Source organism: Dendrobates tinctorius, unplaced genomic scaffold (assembly GCF_039654945.1).
Source record: "Dendrobates tinctorius isolate UK_male_01 unplaced genomic scaffold, ASM3965494v1 ptg000158l, whole genome shotgun sequence".
Classification (NCBI taxonomy): Eukaryota; Metazoa; Chordata; class Amphibia; order Anura; family Dendrobatidae; genus Dendrobates; species Dendrobates tinctorius.
The window spans coordinates 21375046-21400470 of record NW_027361825.1 but is presented as its reverse complement, the minus strand read 5'-3'; the positions used below and the strand labels follow the sequence as shown (position 1 = coordinate 21400470).

At 45.3% G+C, this 25425-nt stretch overlaps 1 protein-coding gene across 3 annotated transcripts in view; it reads right to left on the bottom strand.

Moving 5' to 3' along the window:
- Positions 1 to 25425, bottom strand: part of CAPN12 (calpain 12) — a 104192-nt gene that overhangs the window by 28744 nt on the left and 50023 nt on the right. For 2 of the 3 annotated variants that reach the window (XM_073549057.1, XM_073549056.1), the window contains 11 exons: positions 14354 to 14521; positions 13971 to 14040; positions 7687 to 7805; positions 7454 to 7611; positions 7204 to 7375; positions 6314 to 6385; positions 4766 to 4851; positions 4606 to 4677; positions 2216 to 2382; positions 1676 to 1839; positions 296 to 504 (listed from right to left, as the gene is read on the bottom strand). In XM_073549057.1, the coding sequence (XP_073405158.1) occupies positions 296 to 504; positions 1676 to 1839; positions 2216 to 2382; positions 4606 to 4677; positions 4766 to 4851; positions 6314 to 6385; positions 7204 to 7375; positions 7454 to 7611; positions 7687 to 7805; positions 13971 to 14040; positions 14354 to 14521 (1457 nt within the window). Of the gene's footprint in view, positions 1 to 295; positions 505 to 1675; positions 1840 to 2215; positions 2383 to 4605; positions 4678 to 4765; positions 4852 to 6313; positions 6386 to 7203; positions 7376 to 7453; positions 7612 to 7686; positions 7806 to 13970; positions 14041 to 14353; positions 14522 to 17710; positions 17870 to 25425 lie in introns of those variants that run through there. The other variant, XM_073549055.1, reaches the window with a different exon arrangement.

Genomic DNA, 25425 nt, shown 5'->3' with positions numbered 1-25425 from the left:
GTCATATTCATACACTGGGGACCCCAGGGCTTAGTACTTCTTCACCTCCATCGTTGTGCTCACTCTTCTCATCAACTACAAATATCTAGAGTATGGGTAGACTTGGTGAAAATCGATACTCAGAACGCAGTCCAGCACCAGGTCAGTGATCTCTGAAGACCCCTTCAAAGTTCTTTAGTAAATTCCTCTGGTGGCCAGCCAGCACTGGAGACAGTAGTCCTAAGGAGGGGTAATCCAATCTTGGGGGCTTCCCATTAGTTGGGCACTACTTTTGTACCGTTTCTCCTTTTTTTACCTGCCATTGTTTCCCTTCTCTGTTAGTATTCGGATCAGAAACTCTCCCTCATCAGACTCCTTCTCTAAGGATGGGATGATTATGTAGCGTCCCGGTGGAAGGCTGGAGCAGAGGACAACCTCCCGGTGATTATCACACGGCCCAGCACTAAGAAGAGGCTGAAAGGAGCGGAGGGCATCTTGGAATATATACACATGGGTGTCAGCTCCCTGATTAAATACATAAAAACATAGTTTCTTGTCAAAGGATGAAATAACCATCTGAGATCCTGTGCCCCAATATGGAGCATATGGAATAACATGATCCAACCAGTCGAGATAAAATACTTGGCCCGGAGTGGTCGATACATTGTCAGGACAAAGTAGATGCCGCTTCAGCGGGACCTCACTTTTAATCAAGCAAACCCAGCAATTGCCGAGGGTCCCTTTTTTTCCTAGAGGGTCCCCTTAAAATGGATCCTGAGAATAAGAGTCACAATTCAAGCTCACCCCTTCAAATCAATGGGTCCGTGAAAACAAAGCGGACAGCAAACAGATGACATCCTAGTATCACCAGGGTGCAGTCTGTAGTTTATACTGTTTAAGAATTAAGAGAAGCTTGGACATTTTTTTTGCTGATTATGGCAGTATTATTTTGGCAATACTTGGTTCTGTATGGAAAAATGCAGATAAAAGTGCACGTGTATGCATGTCTTATGCACTAAATTAGGGGCCTCATTAGGCCTTGTCCATACAAAAAAACAAGGATTATTTTTTTTTCCCCAACCTGATATCATTTTAAAATGGGTTGTCCAGGTTTGGGGTTCAAGTCTGTAGTCACTCTATGAGACTGCAGGTTTGTGAATCCTCAAAGCGAGCACAGTGCACTCTGTCAGGATTCTCTGATGCCGGCTGTGAGACCAGGCTTTAATGCAACGATTTGCATACTTCCAGCCACATTCCGACTAGATGTGTCCGGCTTCGCTCAATTCACTTGTATTCAGTGAGGCCACACAAGTCTGGTCAGCACTTGACAGCATGGACGCCACAATTGGCATACTTGCAGTCATTCGTCCGCCCGCTCCCACATATGGCTCTGGACAATCCTGAAAGCATGAAGCGTGTACACTGTGAGGATTCTCAAGTCTGCAGCCAAATAGAGTAACTGCAGACTTGTACCACAAGAAAGGACAACCCCTTTATCATGATTGCGAAAACAGACCACCTGCATTGCAAAAGCAGAAAACGTTTGCAGTCATTGAAATATCTGTACTAGTTGCACTAGGAGGTGCAGAGGTAGCAGTCACAAGTGGGCGCTGGTGCCTGTGAGAGTCTAATCTAAACCCAAGTTTTTTAGTCTACATGTACTGATGGGTGACATGGTCCTGTATATTTTTATTACCTGGAATATATGGCATGCTACACGGATGTGCCCCGTCCTCCGTAACCTCTGATGCTTCTGCATGACGGACACAATAAAGCTGCATAATGTTTGGGGTTCAGAGTTGTCTTCGTCATTATTATTCTCCAAAATGAGTGAAAATTGGGGGTTTAGCCAGTAGCAATCTGTAAAGCAGAGAATTGGGGGTGGGGGTAGAGTTTTTTTTACACCTATACAGCTGGTTTATTGGAGGCAGTGAGTAAAAACAGCTGCTTTCCAGTAGGTAACTAAGGTAAGCATACCGATGCGCATTGCTGTCAAAGAGGTCTAAGCTTTGTGGAAATCAATGGTTGTCCATAGGTTGACCGTAGACTTCATCAACGGGATTGACTCACATACAACTACAATATGTTTTTTTAGCCTACATTTTGGATTTTCATGTAGAATTTGCTTAAAAGAAAAAAAAGTTGACCGATCCAATGACAAGCCAAGAAGAGAAAACTAACCTTCTAATTGCAGGACAATAGAAAGTGGAGTATATTACATGGACCTTTATCTTACCGCTGCTGATCAGACTGCCCCCTGCGGACAGTCCTTTCACCCAGCGTCCTTCATAGGTAATGTATTCCCAAGGTTTAGCTGCTGCACCAATTTTCATAATACTCTGTGGCCCCAGGTGACAAATCTCCAGAAAGTGGAAATTGTTTTGGAAGTCGTCAACTGCCATCCTGCATAAAAAGGAATACAATGCTGAACATGTATAGCGAATGTTCATTTCTCTCTTTTGTCCTTCCCATTTACTGGCCTATTTGTCTGCCGATTATTCCATTTTCTATCTATCGATCATCTAACCCTGATCCTAATCCATATAGAACTCACCACCTTATGGTTATTCAATATACGCAATGACACACGTCTTTTCACCCTTTTTTTTACGTCCTATTATTGGGACCCCGTGATCAGGAGCCTATCACTTATCCTCTAATAGAATTTGTGCAGAATTTTTAGCAAGTCGCTGGACCCAATTTGCGCTTTGTGTGAGTCGCCTAAAATATTACCCATCATTTTGTACATTGCAATAGACTGCTTCAAGCAGAGAAGATTCACATAACCACGAGCACATCAGAGCTGGCTTTGCCATAATGCCTTTCAGCCATTATATCACATAGAACAGCACAGTCAATCAGGAGTGATGATCATAGCATGTATAAAAGCTGAAGCAGAGAATGTAGTGGCCATTTTTGGGTGAATCTGGAAAGTGAAAAGATGTCACAGCTCACAGCTTAGCCATTGAGATAGGGAGAGAAAGTCATAAAGCACTAAATAAGTATTACAGACACTGTGTGACAGCACAGCAGGGAAAAAGATTAGTGTGTGAGGAATCTGTTTACCCACAGCCGTATATGTGACGGTCACTTTGACCGATCACATCTGCTGACTAGCTTCTAAGCTGGCTAGGTCTAGGAGGTTACCGCACTCTCCAACGATCAAGGCCACTTGAAAACAGTGCTTACAAGCTCAATACAAAAAAGCTTGTAAGCACTGAGCATATTCTGCTAGTTAGCAATGGTAGTCGGACTCCAAGGCAACGAGCTTTAAACAAACGAAAAGTGTTAATATCTCAAGAAAGGGTGAAAATTTTAATAAACAGTAAATTGCAAAATGCCTTGTATTTATAAGCTCTATCCGACAATACCCATTTATTAAGATGGTAATATACTTTTTAATCTGGTGGATTTGAGCTGCCCATGTGTTATATGGATGGCCATAAATGGATGATGCAGGTGAAATATAGAGGCAATATTCATTGAAAAAAATCACCTGTTTGTTCGGGGAACTCCGAAACCTAAACCTAAAGGCACCATATTAAAGGGGTTGTCTCTGATGATAGATTTAAGAGCTCATTCACAGTTCTGATTTTTCCATATACGAGAAAAATGGACCAATTATTTTGATCAGCGTTTGAACAGAGTGTGGTCCGAGTGCTATCCGTTTTTCTCGCACGTGGACAAATTAAAAAGCTTCTCCACCTTCTTCATTCTTACAGTGAAAATTCGGACGACATCCGAAAGTGGCTGGCTGTTTTTCACTGACTCATTGATTCGCATTGTCAATTGTGATTCCACGCTTGGATCAAAATCTGAAATGTCTCCGCGATTTTCAGTGGACCTCTCCTTCTGTGAAAAATCACAGACATGTGAATAGCCCCATAGACTAAACCGAAGTTAAAAACATAATGAGCAACTACTACTTAGCTAGGTATATAGCTAACACTATTTAGATCAAGAAAGCAAAAAAGCCATCCCATCGTGACAAGGTGTACCCAATCAGGACGGTCCTATCTCTGGTATTAAACCACTACATTGAGGTCTTCTAACACAAGCTGAGGTTTAATACTAGTGGTAGGACTAGTGGTAGGTCACCTTGTCGATGGTGGGATGGCAGTTACGCTTTTTTGATCAAAATAGTGTTACCTAAGTACCCTATGTTATTAACATGTACTATTACTATTCATTTACTAACTGAAAGGCATTTGCTCCATTTGTTTTTATCTTAGGTTTTGTCTGTTACATGGCCACAGTGTGAATGTACACCTAAACTTTGCACGTATACCAACGTATATTCTGGCACATTTTTTTGGTTTGGCCCCAACTATTACAGGTATAAGTGCTATCCATGAAAATCAAGGACAGCACTTGTACGTAAAAATCGGACATTTGTCTGAGCTCTAACACATACAGTATGTCTCATTAGCGAAAATAATCTTGAAAAGTGCTGGTTCTCCTTGAGAAGATCCATAAGGTGTAAGCAATATTTCTGGAGCATCTTCATGGAAATGACCATTAGATCTTTAAGAAGTGCTTAAAATCTCTCCATAGCATGTAAAGGGTCATATTCACATCTTACACTGTTTTTTCTTTTTGTTTTTCACGGTTACAATTTTTTTTTACCAGAATTCTCCATCCTCTAATATCACGTTTTCTGACTCCTCGGGGTCTTTTACACTCTGCCATTCAGGTCCCCTGAGAAAACAGAAATACATTGTACATGAAGATTTCATCTATCGGTAGCTGACAGCTCATTATCTGAACCAGAAATAAATACTCCTACCCATCTCTCCAAGGCCCCATCCACTCAGTGTGCCCCCAGGGGTTACGGACTCTTAGCAGAGACACGGAGCCATATAATGTCTGAACCTGCGGGAAGAGATAGGTGTCTAAACAGGGTTAAAACTTGCAGAGAGACGATTCCAGAATGGCAGAGTAGTCATATCAGCGCCAAACAATGTGCACCAGACAGGCAAACCATCACTCACTATAATAAAGCTGCAAGGCAAAAAGCAGAAATAGTATTTCTAGCATGGACCGGGCAATACAGCAAATTATGACTCAGACGTTGTCATCCATTGTTCCCGAGAGCTGATGAGGTTCACACATTTGTTGTATTTGCTTCTAATTGTTTTGTTCCATTCAATTCATCAAATTGCCTATAATTAGCAGAACTAGGAGTGATGATCCGTCACTGATGATCTAATAGGTAGTCACACACAGGGAGGAACGTGGCCGGATCGTTTCTGGAAACGCTGAGCCGATAACTACTGAAAAGAAAGCCACTTGCTTAGGGGCGATATCGGCTCATCGCCGGGTGGGGATAACATGTGGTTGTCAACAGGTGGTTGTCACTCGCTGAAAAACTTCTTTCTCCTACCCAGCTGGTTAATCGGGAAAAGGCCTATTGTTTAAAGGGGTCACCTCAACTTATTAAATGGCTAAAACTTGCAAATTGCTTGTAAAAACGAGCAACTTTGCATTTTATCTCTTCTTAGAAATCCTCAGATTCTCAAGAACGGAGAAATATTTAAGTCTATAGTCTACTGATGATTGCGTCAGTTACCGGCCTCCTCTGCAGTCTATTGATGGTGTACGGTTTCTTAGATGAGGGCTTGCAAGGTGCTCTTCTGAAGCTGGCTGGATAGCTTGATCCAGCCAGCTTCACTACTCTTGCACTCCTACCTTTGGCAGAGCGAACTGTCAATCTTCAGGAGCGCACCGTTCTTCAGCAAGCAGGAAGTCGTGAGGCAGAGGAGCGTTGCGCTCCTGAAGATAGAAAATTAGACAACCCCTTTTCACTCAACTTTTTATTATAAAACATTTCAAAAAAATATTTTGGGGAAATTTATTTTTAATTTTAAATTTGAATATTAAATTTGAAAATCTTGCAGTTTTCGCTTGGGTCTCAGAGCCTTGTGATAGGCTGACACTTCCTCTTCTGTAGAGATCACATAATTGTGGCCTCATTATTGTCATAGAAAAGTTTATGGTCAATTCACACTACATCAGAGCTATGTATCAAATAATTTTCCCACATATACCTTTGCCATATACCTCTCCATTGCCGTACAGTCTAATTGGCACTGTTAAAAAAGTTAGCCACTATTAAGGAACTGATGGCCCATCAATATCAGACACTTAGCACCCTAGATGATCAGCTATAAGCGACTCCGCCAGCATCCGAATGTAATCAGTATATGGAGCTGGAATATTACAGTGCCACACACCATGTAGTGGCCATTCTTAGGTACTGCAGCTCGGCTCCTATTCACTTCGGGCAAAGTCTATACACCATGCTATGTCCAATATGACTCTCCCATACACTTACTTCTTTTGTCCCGGTCACTGAGTACATGTGGTAGCTGAGAATCCCCATCAGATTCGATGTTTCAATCTCTCCCTACAAGACAAAAAGGAAAACTATATTATAAAGAAATTTGTAAGGAGCACACAAATTCAGAAGAATTTTTAAGTTTTTATTACACTTTGTTAGGAGCAAGGCCTGACAGAGCAGGGCATGGCACAGGGATTTACACTGGATTTCCCCAGTATCTTTCGATAGTGAGTGAAGTCCAATAAAGGCTTGCACATAGGGTGTGCACCCTGTGTGGTTTTATGGGGGTCTTTCACCTTTTACTACTACCAATGGGCGTTGTTAATTTGGGCAATGGTTGGGCATTATTATTTGGGAGCTATTTGACTATTAGTTGGATACTATAGGGTACATTGTAAATGGAGGTGTCAATATCAAGTCCTGTACAGGTCATGAACCACACTTGGGGATAGGTGATAATCAGTGGAGGTTCAAACACTGGGACCCCAAGGATCCCAATAAAGGGGCTATGAATTGTCCTGTTTGACTTGAGTAGTCACCATTGCTCCATTCATTCTCTATGGAACTGATGGAGAAAACCAACTTGGCTATGTCCAGCAGTCTCATAGAGAAACAATGGAGAGGTGGAGCACAAGCACAGCCTTCAGGGAATTTCAGAGCCACATTCTTTGGATTTGTTGGGTCTCACTGCTGAGACCTCCACCAGTTCTCAGAAAGGGCTCCAATGATTTGTCATGGAACTACCCTGTGGATAGGTGATGACTTTCCAGATTGGGAATAACCCTTGAAGCACAGCCCAGTGCAACTGTTGCTGCTTTCCTACAAGACAAGTGGATTTTTTTTTCAGGTGCTGTATGTCTAGAAAGAATGAAGGAAACTCTCACCTGAGTGTTCCCACAGCAGATAAGAGCTCCTCTCTGAAGCATATTATGGAGGTGACTCCATAAGTCTGAAGTTGGCCCACTGGTATCACAGCTTTGTACCACACCACCGGTCATGTCTTCCAGTGCTTCTCCTGCAAATCCCATCTGGAGAGTGGAGTAGCCTCCTTTCAGTCTGTAACAAGAACCATTAAGGGACGATCTCAAACCATTGTAAACTCATTGTCTACCACTGGTTTCATGTGACACTCACTTTGCATAGGCTTTCTCTAGAAGTGAGCTCCAGAACTCATCCTTGTCCTTAGAGTGTACAAAAAGTAAATCGTATTGAGTTTTCCCATTATTCTGGACAGGGACCGTAGGCAGAAGGTCATCGACCACAATCTCTACCCAACGTCCATACTGCCAAAACTATAAAAGAGATATGATAAGTATTACATAGCTGTTTCAATTGGTGTCCAGTGATTTGGTATGAATGGCATTTACCTGGAATCTAAATTTGCCATTGTAGCCATCCCCAAAATCTTGATCAATGGGGACCACTTGTTCCAGCAGCTGAGGGTACAGAGAAAGACAAGCCACAGCCGAGAGGAACCAACAGTTACCTGTAAAATGGAGATGTCCCTGAGGAGCCCGTTTCACAAGCTCCCTTTCCCAGCCAAGTCAATTCAGTTTGGCATTCAGGCTATCAAGAGTGAATTGCACGTATATATTGGGCACAGTAAGACAATTCAGGGCTGTTAATCTACCAGTGTTTTCCTACCAGAACTATGGTCGTTCTTTTAACCGGTTCAGTGCTTCTAGAAGACAATGGCACTAAGAGTGGTTACTGTGCAGTATGGATGGAAAACCAAAGTCAACATCTTCGAACAATCTGAATGTGTCACGGGGGCTAAGTTCAACTAAGGCTGAAAGACCCGGGGCCCCTGTGGTGTCCCTTTACTAGGGGAAACCCTGTCTGACCCTCAACCCAGGGTTTTTGCTGAAGGTGCAAATGCCTGAGCCTCCGACCTTTCCTTATCTCCTGCTCAGCCCTGCACTTAACCCTCCACCCTCCACCCAGTGAGAAGTCACCACCAAAGCTCCCACACAAATAATGACAGACAGGGAGAACTTAAACTGCACTGCGCCGCACACACACAGGAATAAACAGTAATGTGAACAGGGCACAACTAGACACAAATATGGGAAGGAGAAAGGATAACGACGGATCATACGACACCAGATATGAATCTCTCTCTCTTGAACACCTCCACTCCAGACCGGAACCACTTGGTATGAAACACAAGCTATAATCGGCGACGCCCATAGGCCAGCATGACTATTTAAAGACCGTGGGCGTGACTAACCATCCAACCTGGTCTCCAGCAGGATTAACCCCCGAGAGCCTGAAGATCAGGCCGGCGCCACTGAGGCTATAGTGGCTGGAGGTGGAACTACCTCTGCCTGCCGGATGCTGTGGTGTGAACAGCGTCCGACATGACAGTACCCCGTCTTCTACGAGGGACCCCAGGGCCCTCAAGACTCATAGGACCCGGCTTGTCCGGATGACGACGGTGAAAAGAACTGACCAGCCGATCCGCATGTATGTCTGAGGCTGGAACCCAAGACCTCTCCTCTGGACCATACCCCCGCCAGTGCACCAAATACTGAAGAGTACGGCGTACTACTCGAGAGTCCACTACCTTGGCGACCTCGAACTCTAACTCGCCATCCACCATGACTGGAGGTGGCATCGGCGTTGTGTCCACAGAGCCTACCACCTTTTTCAATAAAGCCCTGTGAAACACGTTGTGTATCTTGTACACTGCGGGAAGTTCCAACCGATAAGCCACTGGGTTAATGATGGCAGAAATCCTAAAAGGCCCAATAAACCTTGGACCCAGTTTTAAAGAAGGGATTTTGAGTTTTATGTTCTTCGTAGCTAACCACACCCATTCACCCACACACAGGTCCGGACCTGGCATGCGTCTACTGTCAGCCACCCGTTTGTACCTGGCACTCATGCTCAACAAACGCTGTTTCACCCGCCTCCAGACTGATGACAATTGGGCTCCTAGCTGATCCTCCTCCGGGACACCCCCGGAGTCACCCTGACGTAAGGTACAAAACTGAGGATGTTGACCGTACACACAAAAGAATGGAGACTCTCCTGATGACTCTTGGCGGTGATTATTTAATGCGAATTCGGCCAGAGGAAGGAAAGTAGACCACTCCTCCTGGTTGTCGGACACAAAGCATCGTAAATACTGTTCAAGATTTTGGTTCATGCGCTCAGTTTGTCCATTAGACTGTGGATGAAACGCCGATGAATGTGACAACTTGATCCCCAACCTTGAGCAAAAAGCTTTCCAAAACCTCGCCACAAATTGCGTACCCCTATCAGATACTATGTCAGACGGTATTCCGTGGAGTCTGACCACCTCCTTCACAAATACCTGAGCCAACGTCTTAGCATTGGGCAAAGAGGACAACGCCACAAAATGCGCCATCTTTGAAAAACGGTCAACCACCACCAGGATGACCGTGTTCCCTGCCGAGGCTGGCAAGTCAGTGATAAAATCCATGGAGATTTCTGTCCATGGCCTATTGGGTACCCCCAGAGGCTGTAGCGTGCCAGCAGGACGGGTTCGGGGTGACTTAGCCCTAGCGCACGTGATGCAAGCTGCCACGTACGAGACCACGTCCTGCCGGATTTTGGGCCACCAGAAACGACGCGATACCAGCTCTAAGGTGCCCTTCACCCCTGGGTGACCAGCCAGTACCGAATCGTGGTGTTCCTTCAACACCTTAGGCCGAAGATGCAGGGGTACAAATGATTTGTTGGCGGGAAGTCCTGGTGGTACCTCCTCTTGGGCCTCGGCAATCTCCGCCTCTACCTCAGTCGTGAGAGCCGAGACCACTACCCCTTTCTGGAGGATGGGTACCGGCTCTTCCCGAGGTTCTCCCCCCGGAAAACACCTAGACAAAGCATCCGCCTTGGTGTTTTTAGCCCCGGGACGGTACGTCACAAGAAAATTGAAACGAGTAAAAAACAATGCCCAGCGAGCCTGCCTAGGAGACAGACGCTTGGCCGACTCCAGGTAGAGCAGATTCTTATGGTCGGTGATAACTGTGACCTGGTGAGCCGCCCCCTCCAAGAAGTGTCGCCATTCCTCAAAAGCCAGTTTGATGGCCAACAACTCCCTGTTGCCGATATCATAATTCCGTTCGGCCGGCGACAACTTCTTGGAGAAGTAGGCGCATGGATGCATCTCGCTCAAGGACGAGCCTTGAGACAGTACTGCCCCCACTCCCACCTCCGACGCATCAACCTCTACCACAAAAGGTTTAGACACGTCTGGTTGCACCAGAATGGGGGCTGAAGCAAAACTATTCTTCAGACGCTCAAATGCACGTATAGCCACCTCAGGCCAGTTCGCCAGATCGGCACCCTTTTTTGTCATGTCCGTGAGCGGTTTGGCGACAGTCGAAAAGTGTTTTATAAATTTCCTATAATAATTCGCAAACCCCAGGAACCGCTGGAGTGCTTTCAGACTCTCCGGCCTCTCCCATTGCAACACCGCTTGCACCTTAGCGGTGTCCATTTTAAAACCAGCTGCAGACACAATATATCCCAAAAAGGGCAACTCCTGGACAAAAAATAAACATTTTTCCAGCTTAGCATAGAGCTGGTTCTCCCGGAGCAACTGTAACACCTGCCTAACATGCTGCAAATGAGTGTCCCGATCGCTAGAATAAATGAGGATATCATCCAGGTATACAATCACAAATCTCCCCAGGACATGAGCAAAGACATCATTAATAAAATGTTGGAAAACGGCAGGCGCGGTGGTCAACCCAAACGGCATAACCAGACTCTCAAAATGACCCTCAGGAGTGTTAAACGCCGTCTTCCACTCATCCCCCTGACGGACCCTTATGAGGTTATACGCCCCCCTGAGGTCCAGCTTGGAAAACCATTTTGCCCCCGCTACCTGGTTGAACAAATCCGGGATCAACGGCATTGGGTAGGGATCACGGATAGTAATCTGGTTTAACTCTCGGAAATCCAGACACGGGCGTAACCCCCCATCTTTCTTCTTAATGAAGAAAAACCCCGCGGCTACAGGCGAGGACGAAGGCCGGATGTGACCTTTGCTCAGACTCTCCGCGATGTAGTCTTTCAGATCTTGTCTCTCAGGACCAGAAATATTAAACATCCTGGCCTTAGGTAATTTGGCCCCGGGTTTTAGCCTAATAGCACAGTCATAGGCTCTATGTGGAGGCAGTTCTGAGCAACCCTTCTCAGAGAAAACATCCGCGAAATCCTGCAAAGCCTCCGGCAGGCTGGGCGTCACGGCGGACACACATGTGGCCAAGCAATTGTCTTGGCAGAAACCACTCCATTGTACTATGTCCTGAGTTTTCCAATCAATTACCGGGTTGTGCCTGGACAGCCATGGAAAACCCAGGACCATTTGAGCTGGGAGATTACGGAGGACCCTACATGTAACCGACTCAGAATGTAGGACCCCAATGTGGAGTTTCACCTCTGCCACAAACTCAGTAATCTCCCCTTGAGGGAGGGGAACAGCATTAATGGTCACCACCTGTATGGGGTGAGGAAGTTTTTCAATCTTAAACCCGGCGGTGTGTGCAAACTCCTCATCTATGAGATTGGTGGCGGAACCGCTATCCACAAACACTGATATAGGTAGCTCTCTGCCGGCGACAATAACCTTGGCAGGGAGCATACATTGAGATACCATCATGGAGGATATGCATACGCTCAGTTGGGTCTCCTCCATACCCTCTGAGCTTAACAGTTTTCCGCCGGTGTGACCCTCTTAGGTAGTACCGGGCAAACGTTAACATAATGACCACCTTTACCACAGTAGAAACATGCTCCGGACTTCCGGACTCCCGGAGCGCGAGGCCGAACCTGTGCCACGCCAGCAATCTGCATAGGTTCAGGGGACTCATCTACTTCAACCACACCTGCACCTCTGTTTTCCCCCAGAGGTAGCGTCTCCTGTGCCCCCTGACGAAAACGGCGATCAATACGTATCACCAAACTCATGGCAGACTCCAATGATGCCGGAGTCTCATACATCAGGAGGGCTTGTTTCACCCTCCCTGATACCCCATGAATAAACTGGCTCCGCAGTGCTGGGTCATTCCACTGTGTGTCTACAGCCCAGCGGCGAAATTCCGAACAATAGTCTTCTGCCAAGCGCTCCCCCTGGCGGAGGGCGCGGATTTTAGATTCCGCTAGAGCCAGTCGGTCAGGGTCATCGTAAATGAGCCCGAGGGCAGAAAAAACATTATCGACCGAATGAAATGTAGCAGAGTCAGGTGGTAAGGAAAATGCCCATGCTTGGGGGTCACCACTCAGTAATGACAACACCAGCCCTACTCGCTGGGCCTCATTACCTGAGGATATTGGCCGCATGCGGAAGTATAATTTGCAGGCCTCCCGAAATACGACAAATTTGCTGCGATCGCCTGAAAATCGTTCTGGCAGCGGAAACTTCGGCTCTGCACCGATACCTGCAGATGCCGTTTGCACCTTTGCTACTACCAGGCCATGCTGCTGAACTGCCCCATTCAACTCGGAGACCTGTATGGACAGCGCCGCCAACTGGCGGGTTATGGAATCTAATGGATCCATGGACTCCTGAAAAATGTGGGCCGATTATAATGTCACGGGGGCTAAGTTCAACTAAGGCTGAAAGACCCGGGGCCCCTGTGGTGTCCCTTTACTAGGGGAAACCCTGTCTGACCCTCAACCCAGGGTTTTTGCTGAAGGTGCAAATGCCTGAGCCTCCGACCTTTCCTTATCTCCTGCTCAGCCCTGCACTTAACCCTCCACCCTCCACCCAGTGAGAAGTCACCACCAAAGCTCCCACACAAATAATGACAGACAGGGAGAACTTAAACTGCACTGCGCCGCACACACACAGGAATAAACAGTAATGTGAACAGGGCACAACTAGACACAAATATGGGAAGGAGAAAGGATAACGACGGATCATACGACACCAGATATGAATCTCTCTCTCTTGAACACCTCCACTCCAGACCGGAACCACTTGGTATGAAACACAAGCTATAATCGGCGACGCCCATAGGCCAGCATGACTATTTAAAGACCGTGGGCGTGACTAACCATCCAACCTGGTCTCCAGCAGGATTAACCCCCGAGAGCCTGAAGATCAGGCCGGCGCCACTGAGGCTATAGTGGCTGGAGGTGGAACTACCTCTGCCTGCCGGATGCTGTGGTGTGAACAGCGTCCGACATGACAGAATGTGGGCACAAGAAAAGTAGGAATGCCCGCTATACCAAACATCATTGAGGAAATGGGTAAAAAAGTCTCCAAAGCATATACCATAGGTTAGAAAGGTCAGACTTTATCATCAGACTACAAGAGAATGTTCTGATGAGTCCAGGATCTGACAAAAAATGGTTCAATCAAACGTAACGACATTTGGAGTTGACTTTGGAGGCAAAGTCTTACCACTAGAGTCTATTTTTTGGAGGCTGTATTGAGCACCAGCACTAGCTCCACAGCACATGGTCAATATCTTTAATTTCCTTTTTACTTCTTTGCACACTCCACTCCACAATATGTGGAAAGTAGTCAGGTATGAATTGAGTAATCTCAATCTAAGGAGGAAAAATCATGGGTTAGGTCTTTCATGTCAAAATAAGCCAGTATTACAGTCTACCCGAGGATCCTGAAATATCCATTGGCATGAATCTTGAGACAGGCCTGGTACATACTTACTCAGGTTACCCTGGCACACATCCATCCTTGTAGCTCCATCTACGATAAAGCGGGGACAGTCACATATTTCCTGCAAGGAGAAGACAGAGTGAAGTGGTGAGATTGTTTTTAATAAAATTAGGACAAGGACATATCTGGGGAGGGTGTCTACCCAAAGTGCTAGGAGCCAGGAGGGTGTCTACCCAAAGTTCTGGGAGTCAGGACCCAAGTGCTGGAAGCAAGGAGGGTATCTACCCAAAGTGCTAGGAGCCAGGAGGTGTGCCGACCAGTCACTTTGCCTTTGCGTGGGGTTTTTAATTTCAGGGATGAGGCAGAAATCTGAACCTTAATTCCAGGCGATTAAAGGTCTATTGCTTTGGTTTACGGTAAGTGTAAATAATTACCTTAGGTCTCTTCCACTTGATTCTCTCATTCTGTAGCGCCTTATCTTGAGGGAAGGTGATGTCCTCAAAGAGAGGTGAGGAGGAGGAGGAGGAGGCTGGTGCTTGAGAAACCAAATTATCATCTAGTGAGACTGTAGGTTTCAGCCGCTTGGCTGGAGGTTCCATGTCCTGCCATGACCAACATTAGTGAATGTAATCTTCTAAGTTCCGGTACTTACCTCTTTTAACAAGAAAACTGTCACTTGCCATAAATTTGTCATTTTCTTATCTGGTGTAAATGCTGCTGATCTCCTGAATCCATCTATGTTTTTCTTTTGTTCCTGCCTCTCTCAGTACCTGAAATATGACCTCCTCTTACCTGTGTGTAACTATAGTCTTTTTTAGCCAATCTCAAGAAGATTCCCACTGAGAATAGTTGTGAACCACGCCCACTTGGATAAAAAGACTAGATTTATACAGGGAAGAAAGAGCCATATCTCAGGAACAGAGAGGAGCAGAAACAAAAGAAAAACATCATTAGATTCAGGAGAACAGGGGCATTTACATCAGGTAAAAAATATACATACACTGTATGGCAAATTTTTGGACATTTATTTTTTTTGCTTATTTTTTGACCACCTTCAGTATTTGGTCAGTATTTTACATAAGTCAAAACCAGGAGTGGAACAATCAGAGGAAAAGTACAATAGAAACACGTCACCACTTCTGCATTTTTCACCCACTCTTGCTTTTAGCTGACTGACACATACTGATGTAAGACACAGACCAAATACTGATAGTGTGAACGGCGCTTACTCTCATGACTGGAAGCTGTCAACAAGCTGGTTTTGACTGATCTCATGCCTCTTTTTAGAATTTGAAGTGTATGTTGTGAAAGGGCTGTGGTTTTGATAACCCCTTAATACCCCTTTATTTTTCCAAACATGAGTTCGTGATACAAGTATGGCTGGGTTCACACGTCCATGGTATACAGTATGTGCTCGGCTCGCAATAACCAACGCTACCGCGGACAGGTCGTCAATGCCAGATCGGCGGGGGTGTGACACCATATACTCCCACTGGTCAGCTTTTCCTAGTGTCAGCCAGATGTGATCAATTGTAGAGCTATGCAGCGCAGCTACGCTGACTATATAGTGGCCACTGCCAGGTACTGCACATTCGCACCTATTCAGACGAATACTGCTACGGCCACTATACCGTTGATAGTGCTGCGCTGTATCGGTCTGTAACTAAGCACATCCAGCCACCACCGGTACTGGCGGAGTGCTGGACGTTGTGCCCCCACTGATCCAGTACTGATGACCTATGCTAAAAATAGATAATTAATATTAAAGTGATGAACAACCCTTTTAAGAACTGTCAGCTGCAGCTATCCTGCTTGTTGACAGTTTCCAATTAGCAACAGATTTAAACAAACTTTATTTTACAGCTTAACTTAAAAGGGGTACTCCAATTGTAACCGCTAAGGCTAGTTTCACACTTGCTTTTTTTTGCAGCGCGTTTTTCCCGCAAAAAAACGCATTGAAAAAACGCATACATAAGCATACAACTGCTGCGTTTTTTTCAAGCATTTTTATGAGCATGCATGAAAAAAACGCAGCGTTTTTATGCGTTTGTATGCGTTTTTAGTGCGTTTTTACCGCGTTTGCGTTTTTTTCCAACATTTTTAGGTGGCCCCTCACACTCCCCATCATGACTTTACTAACCCTAACCCTGACCCTAACCCTAACCCTGACCCTAACCCTTAACCAAATCATACTTAACCCTAACCCAAACCCTAAACCCTAACTAACCCTAACCCTAACCCTGACCCTAACCCTAACCCTAACCCTGACCCTAACCCTAACCCTAACCCTGACCCTAACCCTAACCCTGACCCTAACCCTTAACAAAACCATACTTAACCCTAACCCTGACCCTAACCCTGACCCTAACCCTTAACCAAACCATACTTAACCCTAATCCTGACCCTAACCCTAACCCTGACCCTAACCCTTAACAAAACCATACTTAACCCTAATCCTGACCCTAACCCTGACCCTAACCCTTAACCAAACCATACTTAACCCTAACCCTGACCCAAACCCCAACCCTAACCCTGACACTGACCATAACCCTAACCCTAAACCCCCTTAACTAACCCTAACTCTAACCCAAACCCCTAAATTCCATGGTTAAAAAAAAAAAACGCATATGCAAAAAAACGCATACATGAGCATGCCAGTGCGCACATATGCGCATCCATAGGCTATAATGGCCATTTTTAGCGCAAAACGTGCGCATATGTGCGCATGCGCTTTTTTGCAGGGCCAAAAAATGCAACATGCTGCGTCTGGAAAATACCAACGCACACCCCAAAAAAACGCAGCGCATGAAAATCGCATACATGCGCTTACCAGCGCGCAGGTATGCGCACCCATGTTAAATATAGGGGAAAAAACGCATGCGCAGGTATGCGTTTTTTTCCAGCGCTAAAAAACGCAAATGTGAAACCAGCCTAAGTCTTATTTCTTGTCTAACTGATTTTGCTTGCGGTCATTGAATGAAAAGCTTCTTGTTTAATTCCAGAAGATGAAATCTGTCCTGATCATATGATGATTACGCAGATGCATGACAATTAAGCCAGAGTCAGACGGTCGTATACATCGGACATAGATCGGAACGCAATGGTCGGACTGGCTGGCGGCTCTGCCGACCCAAATGTCAGCTTCATTTATTTCTATGCAGCTGTCACGCTCGAGTCAGGAGAGCCGCCGGACAGTCCGAGTATTGCGTTCCGATCTACATCCGATATATACTGACCTCTGACTCTTCCCTTAGGGCACATCTGGCGTTTACTATGCCTTTGAGACATAACAATACTGGGAGGATGCCAACCACAGAAGTAAAGACTACCCTGGTATGGCTGCCATGGAGGAATACACCGGATGTCAACCACCATGTGTGCCAAATAGATGACTATGATATTCACGGGGTGTGCAGAAAGCAATCTGGTCAGGTGTAATGCAAAACACATCACCCTTTTTTTTGCCATCTGTGGTGGAGTTTTTGCCTTCACAAATATTTAAAGTGCAATTCCCCTTTAAGAAAAGAAAAACAAACAAACCAGGATTTGAATGATTTCTTTGCAATCAATGAGCATGCAGGGTTATAGAAGTGATTGCTTCTTTTCCTCCACGCACATGCGAACCTGATACGTGAACGTTGCACAATTATGACTCTTGTCCGTGCAGTCTCCGGTTACACCGCAAGCAGCGGAGGAGCCAGGGAATGAATCACAGGCATTGCACCTAACATGATCTCTATGAAGTGCACCCAAACTTCAGCAGTCTCTTCTACCTGTAGATGTCACTTTACCTGCGGAGGTCACAGGGCAGGAACCCAAGACATTCCAGGACCGTCCTGTACTGAGACATTCACATACTGTCGCTATACAGGGAAGTGACTGAGAACTTGGAGAACCAGTATCCTGCAAAGCCTCTTGGGAAAACCTCCAAAATTACTCAGCGCCTCTTGCTGCTGCCTGCGGAGCTACCAGGCCCTGCCTGCCCTGATGTGTCTGATCCTAATTGCTATATTGTTTCTTTGTGTGTTACATGACGCAGATTATCTGCTAATGAGTTATACAAAACGATCTATGATTGGCGGCCACGATACTGCTCATGAGCCATTACTTTTTTACGTTTTGCCAATATGGCCGTATGAGGGCTGTTTTTTGCAGGACGAGTTGTACTTTTGAATGACACCACTGATTTTACCATATAGTGTACTGGAAAACGGGAACTAAATTCAAAAAATTTGAATTTTTTTGCAAAAAAAAAGTGTAAAACCACAATTTGCTTTATACTTTTTTATTTACCATATTTCCTATACGGTAAAACTGACTGAGCAGTATAATTCCCCAGGTCAGTATGAGTACGCAGATACCAAACATGTACAGTTTTTATTTTTAATTGAAGTGGTGAAATAAAATTCGGAAATTTATAAGAAAAAAATATTTTTGCTTTTGTCGCCAATTTCCGAGACCCATAACAGTTATGGGGCTGGGTGATCGTTTTTTTTGTGCCCTGAACTGACATTTTTACTGATACCATTTTGGCACAGAAAGGATGTTTTGATCTCCTCTTATCGTATTTTATTGCAATGTTGCAGCAGGCAAAAATAAAACGTAATTCTGGCATTTTGACTTTTTTTCATTACACCATTTACAGATCGGATTAATTTATTTCACACTTTAATGGATCGGACTTTTACGAACGCAACGATACCAAATAGGTGTCTTTTTATTGTTTTATTTTGAATGTGGCAAAAGGGGGATAATTTAAATGTTTTGTGAGGGGGGTTCATATCTTTTAAAACTTTTTTTCACTTTTTGCTGGATTTAATAGAATGGAAGTTGCGATAAACCGATCGTTTTTAATATACATAGCAGTGTATAATCACAATCTCCTATGATTGCTGGCCACAAGCCGACTTTCCCAAGAGGACCATAATGACAGGCACAGGGGTCTTCAGCAGACCCTTAGCTGCCATGACAAATCACCAGCTCCCTGCAACGCTCGCCCCTGATGGCACGGTTGAAATGCAGCACGTTAACAGCCGCAGGCAGAGCTCCACTCCACCCGTGGCTGTTAGAGGCACATGATAACTGATTAAATCAGCTGTTATGTGTGAGGAAAGATGTGTGCTCAATGTTTGTCTGCATCAAAGTCAGGAAGCCGACATATGACTTAAGTTTACATCACATGTCATGAAGGAGTTAACAAGGGCCAGTAACCAAGTAAAAAATGGCCCTCATTTGCTCATATTTTATTCCCACTGATCGCCTCAACATTCCTTTTTTGTCAATGCTTCATACGGTTCAAGAAATATGGGCTGTAAAAGAGGGATAAGTGCTACTGCAGAGGGGAATATTGAGATCTATACCTGCAGCAAAAGGAGAAGCACCAATGCAGAGGGGAACAAGAAATATGGGCTGTAAAAGAGGGATAAGTGCTACTGCAGAGGGGAATATTGAGATCTATACCTGCAGCAAAAGGAGAAGCACCAATGCAGAGGGGAACATTGAGGACTATGCCTGTGGGAAAAGGAGAAGCACCAATGCAGAGGGCATTGAGGACTATGCCTGTGGGAAAAGGAGAAGCACCAATGCACAGGGGAGCATTGTGGACTATGCCTGCAGAAGAGGGAGAAACACTAATGCAGGGGGGAACATTGAGGACTATGCCTGCAGAAGAGGGAGAAACACCAATGCAGAGGGGAACATTGAGGTCTATGCCTGCAGAAGAAGGAGAAGCACCTATGCAGATGGGAACATTGAGGAGTCGGAATATGCTTGCAGAAGAGAGAGAAGTGCTACTGCAGAGGGGAACATTGAGGACTATGCCTGCAAAGGGAGAAGTGCTGCTGCAGAGGGGAACGTTGATGTCTATGCCTGCGGCAAAAGGAGAAGCACCAATGCAGAGGGGAACATTGAGGACTATGCCTGTGGGAAAAGGAGAAGCACCAATGCAGAGGGCATTGAGGACTATGCCTGTGGGAAAAGGAGAAGCACCAATGCACAGGGGAGCATTGTGGACTATGCCTGCAGAAGAGGGAGAAACACTAATGCAGGGGGGAACATTGAGGACTATGCCTGCAGAAGAGGGAGAAACACCAATGCAGAGGGGAACATTGAGGTCTATGCCTGCAGAAGAAGGAGAAGCACCTATGCAGATGGGAACATTGAGGAGTCGGAATATGCTTGCAGAAGAGAGAGAAGTGCTACTGCAGAGGGGAACATTGAGGACTATGCCTGCAAAGGGAGAAGTGCTGCTGCAGAGGGGAACGTTGATGTCTATGCCTGCGGCAAAAGGAGAAGCACCAATGCAGAGGGGAACTTTGAGGCCTATGAAGGCAGGAAAAGGAGCAGCATCTAGGCAGAGGGGGACATTGAGGTCTATGCCTTCAGAAGAGGGAGAACTGAAGTGCTACTGCAGAGGGCAATATTGAGGCCTACACTTGCAGAGGGAGAAGTGCTGCTGCAGTGGGGAATATTGATGTCTATGCCAGTGGCAAATGGCGAAGCACTAATGCAGAGGGAAATATTGAGGCCTATGCCTACGGGAAAAGAAGCACCACTTCAGAGCGGTGCAATGAGGCCTGTGCCTGAGGAAGAGGGAGAAGTGCTACTGCAGAGGGGAACATTGAGGTCTATGCCTGCGGGAAAAGGAGAAGCACCAATTTAGAGGGGAACAATGAGGTCTATGGTTGTAACATAGGATGCATGCACCGACAAAGTGTAGTAAGGCTGCAACTTTGAGTTGCCCAAAAATTTTGAAACGTTTCAAAGTATTTTACGATGGAAATGCTTCGATATTTTCAGTTGCCATCTGTGGAGCCATTCCACCCACTTGAGCCACATGATCATGTAAAGCAGAGCCCTAACAAATCGTCCGTATCACAACTGTAGCTGTCACCCTGAAAATTATAGTTCCTTTGTCCAGGAAATGGACATTGCCACAGCGTCCTCAGCTGACTTGCAGAATAAAAACATAAAACAGTGCAAGACAACATATATAATGGACAACATCTATACAGCCCCACGGTAAAGTCCTTAAGCTGTAAATGGAGGATATACAACCCTGACAGAGCAGTATATAACAGCACTATATAACAGCAAAATCCCAGCAGCAAATGTTCAAGATTTTTGTAACACTACATGAATCTGACAAAGTCCTGGGAGAGAAATTCTGTGAAGTCATGAATGAACCATAATTGTATAAATGTATATATAACCTGCTCTGGGGAGGTGACATGGCCAGCAGGGGGCACTGCGGGATAAGATGGTGAGTGACAATTGATGAGCGTAAGTTCTTCGATTCCAGTTTATATATTTTCTACTCCCCATCTCACCTACATTGCTGTTTATTTTACTCAAATACAGAACATTTTTATTTTTTAAGCTTTTCCTCCTCTTCCTCAGGAGCTATAACTTTTTTTCCATCCAAGTGAGGTGATTGCAATGCCATTTTGACTGAGACCCATACTTTTTTTATTTTCCTGTTTTTATAGATCTGTGTGAGGGTTTGATTTTTTTTGCATTTCAAGATCAAGTTACTGGTATCCTTTTGGGATACATATGATTTTTGTTGTAGTCGTGTTGCAAGGCAGGTGACCCTGTAAATAAGTCAGAGGACACAGTGGAGTGCAGTCTTCACACTTTTACAAACAGTTCTTCCAGTTACAACCCCCAGCCGGGGTGCTGGGTCCTCCGGGTCGGTGGTCCAGCCAGCTCTAAGGTAGTTTGCGATACACCATGTCAGAACCGCCTTCGGATGTTCCTTTCCTGGCCGTCTCACCACGTTGGCTCCCACCTCTCCTGCCCTGCGCCTTCACACACAGTGTCTGAAGCCAGCAGCCCTGAATCCTGTCGGCGACGTGCTCTAGGTCCCCTTGATCCTATCCGGCTGCCTTTTCAGCAAATGTGTATGGATGTGGCTGCAGCACATGCAGATACTGCAACCTCCGGTTAGCTAGCTAAGTCCTTAGTTTCTCCACTAGTCTGGGGCCAGTCCCCTACTGCAACCTGGTCCCTCCAGCCGGCTATGGTCGGTGTGATACGGGCCCCACGGGTGGATTCCTCACTACCCATGCTCCTAGGCCCCCTTCTTCCTCTCTTCCACTGAAGCTTATCTTTCTGTTTCTTCTGTCTTTCCTTTCGCTCTTTCTACTGTCTTCTGGTCTAGGGACGAGCTCTTCACTGTTCAAGGCCCCAGCTCCAACTCCCTCACTGCTCTCATTGTCACTTACTTCAGCTCTCCCCCTGCTGCTTTCTCCACCCACACCCTCTGCCTAGTCCCTCCCTGGCCTGGAGAGGTCTGGTGTTGGATGCAAGTGTCTTGGTTCTGGGTAGTGCACCTTCCTTACCTAAGAGCGGTGTACCACACCTCTGGCTGAGGTGCAGTACCTCTGTGGCCACTGAACCCTCAGGGGTGCCACACATGCACACATCTGACATGAAGCTGGGGCTGTACACCAAGAGTTAGTGCGCATGCCCAGGGAGCTGATGGGCAGTGCGCACGCGAGGGATTTACCACGTGGTTGTCGTGATGTCTCAGCAATCAGTCACAATCTTGTGGGTGTGCATCATTTCAAAAGCACACTGACTGATCCGTGACTGAAAAGATAACGGCACCACTCATATGACTGAAAGAAAAGGTGAGAGAATCATCTAACGATATACTCATAAAATGTTTTTTTAAGCCTAATACTTGGAACCTTTCTTTGACAAAAACATGTCAGTGATGCACATTGCTTCACTATCAACACACTGGGGCCAGTTTAACAGCTAAAAACAAGGTGACAGGATTCCTTAATGAGCTTCACTAGGAGCAATATTTATGTGCAGGCATATAAAGAGTAGTGTGCAAAGTTAGGGCACTGGCTTATCATGAAATAAAAGTTGCCACGGTGTACACTACAGTATGTGCCCCTGTTTCTTATCTTTCATAATTTGGAGGTGTTCCTACAGCTACATCCCTCTCTAGGGAATGTGTATGCAATCATAAGGTAATGATACAAATTCTGTATTGTCCCAGGGTTTATTAAAGGGACTCTCTCACCAGGTTTTTGCCATTTAATCTGAGAGCAGCATAATGAGGAGAGAGAGACCCTGATACCAGTGATGTGTCACTTACTTTGCTGATTACTGTACAGGGTGGGCCATTTATTTGGATACACCCAAATAAAATGGGAATGGTTTGTGATATCAACTTCCTGTTTGTGGCACCTTAGTATATGGGAGGGGGAAAACTTTTCAAGATGGGTGGTGACCATGGCGGCCATTTTGAAGTCGGCCATTTTGGATCCAACTTTATTTATTTCAATGGGAAGCGGGTCATGTGACACATGAAACTTATTGAGAATTTCACAAGAAAAACAATGGTGTGCTTGCTTTTATTGTATCTTTATTCTTTCATGAGTTATTTACAAGTTTCTCTTTGCTTACAGCCATTGACATGTCGCAGAGGTTAACACGTGAGGAGCTGATAGAAATTGTGTTGATGTCTGGTGAACGCAGTACCCGGGTCATTGCAGCAGATTTCAATGCAAGACACCCTACGCAAGTAAACGGTCATCATTCCCATTTTATTTAGGTGTATCCATATAAATGGCCACCCAAAAAAGTTTGCCTCATCACTGAACATAATGTCCTGTGTAAACTAAGGGTCCTGTTCCAATTTTTGTTTTGCCCATTCTGCAAATTCAGCGCGCCAATCTGGGTCACCAACCATTCTCATTTTATTTAGGTGTATCCATATAAATGGCCCACCCTGTAGTTTTAATAAAATCACTATTATATCAACAGGAGATTGTTTACTAGTCCTCTAGTGATACTGACATGTAGTCGTCCATATTCATGAGCTCTGTATTACCCCACCACGGACTGGCTGCTTTCTACCTATGTACAGTGTATATAGAAATTGGCCAATCAGTGGTGTGGGCGGAGTTTTACAGAGGTCAGCTTTCAGAGCACTGCTAGATCTGCAGCAGATAAAACTGTGATTTTATCAAACCTGCAACTATGATTGCTATCATGGGAATCAGGGTTTCTTCCTTTACATCATGGTGGGGCAGTAAAAATCTGGTGACAAATTCATTTTAAAACTGTACATCTACTGCCATAGGTTCATAACACTATGCCCTCCCTCATCGTACACACGTCCCTTGTGTTATCTGCTATGAGATATAACAATATGGGACTCAAGGCTGAAGGTGTTGACAAGTTTTCTGCACAATACAATCCGAGAGATTAGAAATATCGACTCGCAGAGTAATATTGTGCAACTGGGTCAATAAACATGGATTTAATATAATGGAAGGTGACTGAAACATTTACAACCAGTTATGATTGTGCTTCCTTGTCTGGACCTGTGTAGGCGCTGTCTTCATGCTGAAATGTAGCTGGACCTGGTGAATAAAGGATCTTTAATTTTTCACTGCTTTGGATTTGCTGCTTCCCTTTTTGTATTTTTATGCTTTTGATGGGAAACTTTGCCAGTTTCTTTGGAGGAGTTTTGCGCCCTTTTAGGCACAACAATTGGTTGCCTATTGGAATTCCTGCCAGTGCTGTTCACATACAATTGTGAAAGCCAAGGCAATCGCTAGCATTCAACAAACCCGGGCAAGAGCAAAAGGCCAACAGCACCCGGTGGTCCCACTGTGCATCTGCTGTACATGTGGGAAGTATATAACAAGGTAAGGGTGTGACTTTGGATGCCCATCACCCCACACATTACAAAATTATGGGATGCTAATGGTATCATCATGGCAGACCTGCGCGTGGTGGGTTACACAAGGTGCCCAAATTTGCCATGTCTATAGTCTTACGGGCTTCATAGGAGATTGTTCATACGGTGGTTTTTTGGTCACTCATCTCACAAAAAATTTAATAAAAGCAGATCAGAAAGTCTTGTGGACCCCAAAATGGTAGCGATAAAAGCTATAGCTCGTAGAGTAAAAAACAAGACTAGATAAAACTTTAACGGTGTAAACAGGTTTGATGCAACCGCGCAGACAAAGTGGAGACAGTGATAATCAACCAATGCTATTTATTTGACTAACACAGAAGGAAAATCTATTAGTATATACATTATATGCATACAAGTGAGCACAATATAATTCTGAGGTCAATATGTGGCGGCTCCAGGAGTATGGTCGCCACAGTGGCATTACCTTCCTCCTAGGGAGTGTGATGTCATGCTTGGAAGCAATGAAGGGTCTCTCTGTCAGTTAATCACAACACACAACACAGTTCCCATTCCAGGCCAGCAGAGGGAGCTCTGAACCAAAATTGGAGGAAGAGCTACTCTCTGGGGGCCGGGAAGGGGAAATTAGGAGTTCATGTGAGGAGGGAAATGTGTGTGGACGTGGAGGAGAGGAGCTGGAAGATTGAGCAGAGTTGAGTGCTCACTTCTAGCTATAGCGCATGATCTGGAGCCCGGTCTCCAAGGTTGTATGGATACTGATGTTCCTGCAGCAGAAACCGGCGGAATAGGAAGCTGTAAATGCTCTGTTCCCATATAAGACTC